Here is a 9,078-nt window from a genome sequence, read left to right on the forward strand (position 1 = left end):
TCAAACATGTTAAATCGAATAAACAAAAAATTGTTTATTGACACGGAAACTGAGTAACAGTTCATTTTCGCAGTTCTTGGAATCGGATGAGAAAAATGAAGCTCTTTTTACTTCATTATTTGTTGAGATTTGGCGAGTCGCTAGACAGAGAATGCCTCGATCGAAACGATCCTCTTGGCAAAAACTACAACGGAGTTCAAAGTACAACTGGCGCAGGCCTTCGATATCCACAGCGAAAATGCGGCATGTGGAAGCCTCGAAGCGGCATGTTTCACAATTACTGTAGAAATCCAGATAACAGCCCACAGGTTTGAACGCTGATAAAATGATGCCTAAAATGACGGTAAGGGACCGTGGTGCTGGGTTGAAAGAAGTGAGTGGCGCGCTGGTATGCCCAAATATGTCGGTGTCAAAATTAAAACACGATTTTTTCTAAATCTTACATTTGAACTAAAAGTTTTGCAACTTTGCTGTGTTCTTTTGACAACCAAAAAGAGGGATACTGTAATATACCTTTTTGCGATGAAATAAATCCACCAACAACTAAAACAACAACAACAACGACTCGAACGAGAGCAGCAACTCGACGAACAACTACGACTAGAAAAACAACAACAACATCGACAACGAGAAGAACATCATGGGCAAGAAATCGGGTTTTCAAACAATCTTTGCCTCAAAAAATTTCACTCTCTAAAAACCAAAAAAAGAGCAAGTTGGACTCCTCGACCAACAACTCTCCCAACAACAAGAACTACAACGAAGGGTTATCGTCGTGGTTTTTCCCGCTGTCACGTGGATTCCCAGTCCTGCGGCAAGATTTCTGGAATTTCCTGCATTTGCGTTGGAAAACGCTCCGGTCCAAGATGCAACTGTAATTTTCGAGTTGACTGCCTCGAATTAATTTTTTTAGTCAAAGATCCGAATGATCAATTTTCGCACCAGCGAGCGGCTTTGACATTCATCGAAAACGGAGAAATCGCGAAAGAAACCTTCGAAACATGTCCTGATCATTATCGCCGGAAGCGACGATCAGTGGATTACGATAACTTATACGGCGACGATGGTGAACAAGAACAATCGCACGAGTACGACATCGGAGAGGAAGATTACTCGGACGAACTGTCGGATGACTACATCGATCAGCATTACGACGAGCTGGAGGAGAAATATGATGCCTACAGAGCCGAGAAAGATGCAAAGAGAAATTCATCGCAGCACATTGTCGCTGGACATCGTCGAGTCCACAATGGAGAAGAAGGGATTTTCCCTTTTTTCGTCGCAATTCGGACTTCTACAAATGTCCATTTCTGCGGCGGAGCATGTGAGAACGCAATGAATTCGAGAAATCATCATATTTTTAGTGTACGATGAAAATACAGTTATAACAGCAGCTCACTGTTTCGCCGACCGAGGAACCAGGGCATCTCGATTTCGAGTGACAATGGGCCACAGGCAAAGAAAATGGAGAACTGCAAGAAGAGAAAATGGATTTCAAGAGTTTCGAGTCAAAGAAATCATCAGTAAGAGTACTGTCAAGAGCGTCAGTTTCAGTTTTTAGTGCATAAGCGATTCCAACACGGTGATTTTTTGAATGATATTGCGATTGTGAAGCTCAGTAAATCAGGTATTCAAAGCTTCCTTGACCTCCTTTTCCCTTCCTTCCTAGCGAAATTCACCGAATTCGTCCGACCAGTTTGCCTGCTCCCGGATTGCTACGAGCTTCCACCTGGTACCACCGCCATCGTAGGCGGCTGGGGGAAGAACGAAGGAGACGAGTTCACCCAAGTCTTCAATTTCGCCACCGCCCATGTTTTTGACAGCGAAGAGTGCAACAGATTCGCAGGCGCGGATTACACCAGAAGGGACGGAAGCCAACTTTGCATTGGGTACAAGGAAGGAGGGATTGATACTTGCCAGGTGAAAGAAAATGAACTGATAGAGGGGGAATTTTCTAGGGCGATTCTGGAGGACCTGCAATTGCGAATATCGATGGCAGTTGGACCTTGATTGGCGTCGTTTCTTACGGGTAAGGATTAAGGGTATCTCTTCCGACTTTACGAATTTTCTAGCGATGGCTGTGGGCAATTCAACAAACCAGGAGTTTTCACGAACATAATTCATCGATCTATTTCCGGCTTCTTGAAAGCAAACTTGTGAATAAAAATATTCTGACAGAAAATTCTGATTTCAGCAATTTATCGACTTCGGGGGAAAGTCGTTGATCCCGGAAAATGCCAAGGCCGATTTGACCAAGAGTGGTTTTAATTGTTTTTATGGTCTTTCAAATAGCATTTCCGAAGTGAATGCAGAAGCATCATTTTTTTCAGCACGCAAATTGAAGATTATAAATGACGAGTACGACACCGAGCGTTCCTCACAGAAGAACTACTGTAGTTGAGCGTGAGTTTTTAAGGGATTTAAGGATGTTTGAGCGGCTGGTTTTCAGAGATTCTGGTCGATGAAGCAAATGACAAAGATGAAACATGTTTTGGGTTGAGTTTTAAATCTAATTGAAAAAATTTTCACTTATTGGAACTAAAATTTGTTTTATTGGATTTGATATTAAAACTCGTTAAAAAGTTGCTTGAAATTAAAAGTTTCTTCATTTCTTCACCACCCCGTTTTCCACGGATTCTACATTTTAGTCGTCATCGTTGACATCATGTGCATCTACACGGAGCTCTTTGTCGAGCTAGAGCGCCTCAACTGTAAGAATTTCTTCATTTTCTTCACTTACAATCTTCAGTGGACGTTTGTGACTGCCCAGAAAATTTGGGTGAGCACGCATGCTTCGGGGCCGATTCACATCACAGAGAAGTTTTTCCCTTTTCTGGCAATTTAAGCGGAAACGATGATGGTTCTTGTACTGCTTATGAGAAATTCGAATGCGCCCAGCATTATCTTATTTTTATTTCTTTGGTGAGCACTTTTGATTTCCGGAAAACACGATGATTTCAGGGCTTGCTTTCTTTTTTCGCCTTCGAAATCATCATGAAGACAATTTTCGCGATCGATTCATACCGCCACCGAACGGAAATCGTCGATGCCATCGTTGTCATTGTCGCCATCATCGTTACAGGTAAAATACAGTCAGGAAAGATCGAACTATCGAAGATAGTAGCTCAGTAGGAAGCCGCAAAATATTCCGTTCTGACCGCATTTCTTTGAAAACAATTAAAAATATGGCTTCTTTGAGTTTCAGTGAAATTCGAAATTGCCCAAATCAGGGATGTAAATCACCACAACCACCCCACCACTGTGGTGGGGTGATTTTCCACCACCACCTTTTTTCAGTGGTGGTGGTGGGGTGATTTTTCACCAACCACCATTTTCAGTGGTGGTGGTGGGGTGATTTTTCACCACCACCCTTTTTGAGTGGTGGTGGTGGGGTGATTTTTCACCACTCAAATGGTGGTTGTGGGGTGGTAAATCTATTGGCAAAATTATCTAAAAATATTCTTCAAAAGTGAAAACAATAAATAAAATCGAGATAGCGGTACTCGAAAAATGATACCTGGCCCTTTTTTATTGAAAAATAGGCTTTGATGATAAATTTATCACGTCGAAAATGGTTACTGTGGGGAAATTTTTCACCATTTTCAGTGGTGGTGGTGGGGTGATTTTTCACCATCACCATTTTCAGTGGTGGTGGTGGGGTGATTTTTTTCACCACCGACCACCCCACCATTTTGCTGTGGTGGGGTGAAAATGGTGGGGTGATTTACATCCCTGGCCCAAATATAAACGTAAAATGCTGTTTTTAGTCATCGAAGTCGCAGAAGAAGAAGCAAACTTACACTCCCATTTGGTCTTTATCATTCTTTTTACTCTTCGTGTTATCAGGTGAGAAGTCGAAAATTAGTCGAAAAGTCGAAATTTAGTCGAAAGTCGAAAGAGAAGTCGAAAAGTCGAACGCAAGAATGTTATTCTTTCGACTAGATTTTCGACTTTTTCGACTAAATTTTCGACTTTTTCGACCATATTTTTCGACTTTCTCAGAAACTTTGCCCTCGACTTTTTCGACTAGTCGACAATCTCGTTGACTCAAAGTGTCAAGTCGAGTCGACTTATTTCCACAAGCAGTCTAGTCGAGTCGACCTAGTCTTTTCGACTAAGACTCGACTCGACTTCGACTTTAGTCGAAACTCGACTAGTCGATTTTGAACCCTGGTCGTAATAGAGGAGAAAAATCAATCTTTCAAGGCTGGTAAATGGAGTGGCTACGCTGATTATCAACAATATCGAAACCAAAAAAGACGTTGTAGAATTGAAATACAAAGAAGAGCTTGAAAAGTCAACGATTCTGCTCCTTCTTCATTCCATCGAAGAACATGCAGCGGAAGGAAAGCGCAATGAAATCAAGGAAGAAAGCCCGCCTCAAGAAAAAACGCCGGTGAATCCATACAACGACTCCAGGTAACCGAAAATGGCCATTTTTGACTGAAAATTTATCGATTTTCAGCTCGTCGGAAAACGACAATAACTCGGAATGGGTAACAACCACCACGATCAAAAGACAAATGTCTCAACGAAAGAAAAAGAAGCAACAAAGTAAGTGTTTCTCTGAAGATCCTCTTTTTTCCAAACAAATTCTAGAGCCATTGATTCACACTCGTCACGACTACGAAATCCGCCGGATGCTGAAGTTGAGAGAATACTGGGTCCGACAACTGGAAGAAACGATGGCGAAAAATGACGAATCCGCTCATGAAATTCTCGAAGTCCATGCGTCAGAAATCACTTATTCTTCGAAAAAATCGTCGACAAGAAAAGTTCATCCTGCCTGAAATTATTTTTCGAATAAAATTTGATAACTAAAGTCGGATTTTTTAATTGTCGCTCAAAACTCATGGGCTGAGAATTTCAAGCTACTGGTCAATTACTGATATTTTCTCTCAATAAAATAACCGTTAATTTTGACAAAAATTTATCGATTTTCAGATTTCTCAGGCTCTTGAACTGTAGTTTCTGGATCAGCAGTTACAGTAACAACAACTTCTTCTTTTTTCTCCTGCTCTTCGTTTGATTTGCTCTTAAACTCAAAAATAACATCAAAAAGAAAAGCCGGGAAAAAGTACCTTTGGCGCGGCGGAAGGCTTTCTTGAAGATTTCCTCGCGTTTTTCTGAATTAGCTCTTTTACTTTCTCTTTCTTGGCTCCGACGAATCTGTCAACGACCTTGTTTTTCGAGTAAAAATGAAAAGTAGGGACGGCTTTGACTTTCATTTTCTTCGCGTAACCGGCGAGGATGTCGGTATCGACTCGGATGACGAGGGTATTTGGGTGCTCGTGCTCGATTTGATCGATCCATTTTTCAGATTCTAGGGGTTTTATGCGAGGAAAAAGGGGATTGATAGGTTTTACCTGTGCATTGCTTGCACCACTTGGCAAAATATTCGACGATTGCAAGGGAACTCTCTTAAATTTTTGAAAGTTTAAGGGGAGGTCATTGGAAAACTCGATTTTTGAGAGCATTTATCATGGTGACACCCTTATTTTTTCGACTCAAAATGGAGGTTTGACATTAACAGTCTTTCGAGTCAAAAGTTTTGACAAAATAAAATATGGGTGTCTCTCTGTTAAATGAAAAAGACTGGGCTCAGCAACCTGTGTAGAAAACCTGAGTCAGGTTCTAAAGAGGTAAATGAAGCTCTTCAGAACCTAACTCAGGTTTTCTACACAGGTTACCGAGCCAAGGCAATAGAATCGGCTGTCAATCATCACCTGCAGTAGATAACTCATCGTATAATTCCTGCCTTGTGTTCACCAAAACAGGCATATTTTCTCCTGACTTTTTACGTCTTCGATGTCTCCAACTCACAAGGCAACTTTTTCTCGAGTTCGATTTTCGCGGAAATAAATCCTTCCTTTTACAAGCCGCTAATTTGGCGCTCACAAAAGCATCTCTATTTGCGCTACTGGATACAATTGTGTCGAACGAGAATTCAATTCTTGCCCCTCTCGAATGTTGGGTTTCGTCGTCGATACTGAAAGTGTAAAGAAAGAAACAATCTGAAGAGTAAACGTAAAGATACTGTCGCGATTATACTCCGCTATTGACTCTTGCTAGCCTTGAGCATTTGAACAGCGGACTGTTAAATAACAAGTTTAACGAAGTTTAAAATACTAGTTCGGTCAATCAATAGTTTTTGCGTCAAAATGTAGCGCCCCCTTGTTCATCCTCTTTCTTTGTGCAAGTGTGCCCTTGTTCATCCTTGAGCCACGTGGCCTTCATCGTGAATGACCGAATCTACAGATCGAAGATAAACTCTTTTGCGGCGCGATCCAAAATTTTCTAGATTTCTAGAGAGGCAACGTGGCCCAACGATGAACAAGGGGACACATGCTGGAAATTCATGTATGAACAAGGGAGCCCCCTTTTTATTTGACAGATAGAATACCGATTATCGATAATTCTTTTAATAATTAAATAATAAAAATTAATATTCTGTAAAAAATTAATTTTTCTTAAGATGACCAAAATTTATTATTGACACCCTTATCAGTTGTTGCAAAAGCGCAATTAGTTATTTAAATTTATTTTACTAAAACTTTCGCTTCCAGGCCAAGCTTGACAAGCTCGACCTGAATTGATCCGCGCGGCAAGCTTATCTCGCCATTTGATTGGTCGACAGCAATCGCGCGCGAATTCGGTTGCCTCGCTCGCCATTTTCGCTCGCCGATGGAAAACAAAATGGCCGTTTTTTAAGAGATTTCGACGCGAAAAAAGAAACGAAGAAAACGACAAAAACGAGAGAAAATATGGCGCTTTTGACTGAAAAACTTCCCGTCATGGATTTTGCTGGTCTCAGGTAAAATTATCGAATTTTTTAGTCGAAACCAAATTTTTCGTTCAAGAAGAAAAAGTCTTGAGCGACTTTCGCGAATTCCCTTGATTTTGCGAAAAAATCGACCAAGAAAGATCAAATCCGAGCCGGTTGTTTTTGAAAATGAGAATTTCGAGTCGAAAAAGATCGTGCCAGTAGAAGACGAACGACAAGAGAAAGAATACGACTGTGCCAAGAAACCGCCTTATTCTTACATGGCCATGATCGAGGTAACCCCTTATTCACCCCTTTTTCCCAGAAATATGAAAATTTATTCGCTAGATGGCGCTTTCTTCGACCCCCGAGCACCGAATGTCGCTTCAAGAAATTTACCGCTGGATCGAGAACCGCTTTCTTTATTTCAAAACTGCCAAGCCGGGATGGAAAAACTCCGTCCGCCACAATTTGTCGCTCCACGACATTTTCTACAGGGACAGTCAAAATACTTCCAAAGTGTCGTTTTGGTGCATGAAGAAGAAAGTTCAACAGCTGCCGAATATTGAAGATCTTGAAGGTAGCCCCTTAACTAATCCACCAAGCCTCTTAATGTTCCTTCGTTTCAGGTCCCTGCATTCCACAAAACCGCCTTCCTCGCCCCGATCTCGCTGCTCCTTCATCATCCGACAGCTTTTTCCTGAAACTCGAGCCTATTTCCGAAAACGCAGCTGAAAGCTTCGAAGCCTTCCAAACGCCGAAAAACCGCCAAGTCCTCTCGCAAATTTCCGTCAATCGATTGCAACCGCGCAATTCGCAGCAAAAGGAAAATATCTCGCCGACGATCTGCTCGAATTTGGAAAAGACGCCGACCATGCCATTTCGAAAACGAGTTCTGGGGGAGAGGAATCTCAATTCTAGCGCGAGCCCGATTCAACAAAAGAACAGTCTTTTGGAGGTGCAGAAAGGAATTAGCCCCCCGAAAAGCCAGGACTCAGGTAAAAACTGCATATTTCTGAGATGGGCTCGGCAACCTTTGCTCAAAACCTGACTCAGGGCCTGAAAATGCTTGCTACGCGGCTTTTCAAGCCTTTTTGGGCCTGAGTCAGGTTTTGATACAGGGTTTCGAGCCCAGTTGACGACCTTGGACGGGGCTCGAGAACCTGTGTAGGAAACCTGAGTCAGGTTTCTGAAAGAGAACTCGGCTATTTTTCAAGCTCTTTCAGACCCTGACTCAGGTTTTCTATACTTGTTGCTAAGCACTATCCAGGGAGTTCTGCTATCTTGAAATCATGAATTTTGTTTTCAGGTTTTCAATCGGATGCTACTTCCTCGACAACGCTGAACAACATGAATTGCGATCCAGCGACGCCAGTAAAGAACTGCTCCTTCGACGCGATCGTCGATCGATACTACGTCGACGACATCAACGAAATGAACTTCAGGTAATTCCTTCATCTCCCCGTCCTTCTTATTCTCTTTTCCAGTCGAGATTCGTTCATGGACTTCATCAACGACCTTGCCACGCCATTTTCTGCCCTGAAGAGTTCGACGAAAAAAGCTCATTCCTCGACGAAGAAATATCGATCGCCTTTCAATCCTATCCACAGGTACTCAACTAGGCCACTTGCATTCTTCTGTAATGATGGATTCAGCTCAACTCCAGCGAGAAAACTCGACTTCGGGAACAAAAGAAAAAGCTCCTCCCGCGCTTTGTTCCAAGATGATGCCAATTCCAACAAAGAAAATCATGACGAAAGTCCCATTCCTTTCAAACGAGTCCCAACTGTAAGTCTCCCTCCTCTTTTCCTTCTTACAGTAACACTTCGTTTTTAGGCTCACAAGATAGAAGACCTCTTGCCCTGACAAATCAACGACATTCCACGAAAAACGAACCAGAACCTCGAAATTGCTCTTACATTTCCAAAAAAAGACAGCGACAGTTCAAAATGTTATGAATCTTACAAATATCTATTCTCCCTGTTTGTGTAGCAATCGGTGGCCCAAGAAAAAAACAAGTTCCAACTTCTCGGAAACCTCTCCTTTATCTCCCTCCTCTCTCTTTCCAACAGTTTCTAAGACTGACTTACCGTTATCCTCACTCTGACAATTAGTATCAATTGCTCAGATTTTGTTCCTGTGTATGAAATTTAATAAAAAGTTCAACACTCTCTCATCCTTTTTTTGTGTTTTTTTTAAGTTTTTAGCCGAAAAAAGACTGCCCTCAAAAAGAGGTCAATAGAGCGCAAAAATGGTGATTTCTTACAAAAAATCTTCATTTTAATCATTTTTGAGGTCATTCGAGGTCACATGAC

General features: G+C 41.8%; 4 protein-coding genes across 4 annotated transcripts; 3 read left to right on the forward strand and 1 right to left on the reverse strand.

Moving 5' to 3' along the window:
- Window positions 1-90: 90 nt before the first annotated feature.
- On the forward strand, window positions 91-2,160 carry LOC145701456 (uncharacterized). The gene is made up of 10 exons (XM_081778677.1): window positions 91-308; window positions 349-402; window positions 498-673; window positions 711-874; window positions 914-1,324; window positions 1,365-1,523; window positions 1,562-1,627; window positions 1,670-1,920; window positions 1,959-2,029; window positions 2,073-2,160. Exons 1-10 carry the CDS (start codon window positions 96-98, stop codon window positions 2,158-2,160), a joined length of 1,653 nt encoding a protein of 550 aa, XP_081634803.1. The 5' UTR covers window positions 91-95.
- Window positions 2,161-2,313: 153 nt separating this feature from the next.
- On the forward strand, window positions 2,314-4,790 carry LOC145701458 (uncharacterized). The gene is made up of 9 exons (XM_081778678.1): window positions 2,314-2,403; window positions 2,450-2,495; window positions 2,584-2,711; window positions 2,750-2,922; window positions 2,962-3,082; window positions 3,768-3,846; window positions 4,207-4,419; window positions 4,466-4,554; window positions 4,600-4,790. Exons 1-9 carry the CDS (start codon window positions 2,352-2,354, stop codon window positions 4,788-4,790), a joined length of 1,092 nt encoding a protein of 363 aa, XP_081634804.1. The 5' UTR covers window positions 2,314-2,351.
- A 133-nt stretch (window positions 4,791-4,923) lies between these two features.
- LOC145704728 (thioredoxin-like) lies at window positions 4,924-5,967 on the reverse strand. The gene is made up of 4 exons (XM_081782198.1): window positions 5,727-5,967; window positions 5,367-5,420; window positions 5,082-5,323; window positions 4,924-5,035 (listed from the first exon to the last, which is right to left on the reverse strand). The coding sequence occupies exons 1-4, from the start codon at window positions 5,779-5,781 to the stop codon at window positions 4,931-4,933; spliced, it is 456 nt and encodes a 151-aa protein (XP_081638324.1). The 5' UTR covers window positions 5,782-5,967; the 3' UTR covers window positions 4,924-4,930.
- Window positions 5,968-6,668: 701 nt separating this feature from the next.
- Window positions 6,669-8,922, forward strand: LOC145702816 (uncharacterized). Its single transcript, XM_081780090.1, has 8 exons — window positions 6,669-6,814; window positions 6,861-7,059; window positions 7,112-7,343; window positions 7,393-7,761; window positions 8,073-8,208; window positions 8,251-8,373; window positions 8,419-8,551; window positions 8,600-8,922. Exons 1-8 carry the CDS (start codon window positions 6,765-6,767, stop codon window positions 8,627-8,629), a joined length of 1,272 nt encoding a protein of 423 aa, XP_081636216.1. The 5' UTR covers window positions 6,669-6,764; the 3' UTR covers window positions 8,630-8,922.
- Window positions 8,923-9,078: the final 156 nt, after the last annotated feature.

The sequence above is a fragment of the Oikopleura dioica genome, chromosome PAR (genome assembly GCF_907165135.1).
Source record: "Oikopleura dioica chromosome PAR, OKI2018_I68_1.0, whole genome shotgun sequence".
Taxonomy (NCBI): Eukaryota; Metazoa; Chordata; class Appendicularia; order Copelata; family Oikopleuridae; genus Oikopleura; species Oikopleura dioica.

Coding starts and splice junctions, on each gene's coding strand:
- LOC145701456 (XM_081778677.1), top strand. CDS start 96: ATGAAGCTCTTTTTACTTCATTATTTGTTGAGATTTGGCGAGTCGCTA. Junction 309..348: donor ATCCAGATAACAGCCCACAG/GTTTGAACGCTG, acceptor AATGACGGTAAG/GGACCGTGGTGCTGGGTTGA. Junction 674..710: donor CGGGTTTTCAAACAATCTTT/GCCTCAAAAAAT, acceptor AACCAAAAAAAG/AGCAAGTTGGACTCCTCGAC.
- LOC145702816 (XM_081780090.1), top strand. CDS start 6,765: ATGGCGCTTTTGACTGAAAAACTTCCCGTCATGGATTTTGCTGGTCTC. Junction 6,815..6,860: donor ATGGATTTTGCTGGTCTCAG/GTAAAATTATCG, acceptor TTTTCGTTCAAG/AAGAAAAAGTCTTGAGCGAC. Junction 8,552..8,599: donor CTTTCAAACGAGTCCCAACT/GTAAGTCTCCCT, acceptor CTTCGTTTTTAG/GCTCACAAGATAGAAGACCT.
- LOC145704728 (XM_081782198.1), bottom strand. CDS start 5,781: ATGCCTGTTTTGGTGAACACAAGGCAGGAATTATACGATGAGTTATCT. Junction 5,324..5,366: donor GTGGTGCAAGCAATGCACAG/GTAAAACCTATC, acceptor TAAAACCCCTAG/AATCTGAAAAATGGATCGAT. Junction 5,036..5,081: donor AGCCTTCCGCCGCGCCAAAG/GTACTTTTTCCC, acceptor TTTGAGTTTAAG/AGCAAATCAAACGAAGAGCA.
- LOC145701458 (XM_081778678.1), top strand. CDS start 2,352: ATGACGAGTACGACACCGAGCGTTCCTCACAGAAGAACTACTGTAGTT. Junction 2,496..2,583: donor AAAGATGAAACATGTTTTGG/GTTGAGTTTTAA, acceptor CTCGTTAAAAAG/TTGCTTGAAATTAAAAGTTT. Junction 2,712..2,749: donor CGAGCTAGAGCGCCTCAACT/GTAAGAATTTCT, acceptor TACAATCTTCAG/TGGACGTTTGTGACTGCCCA.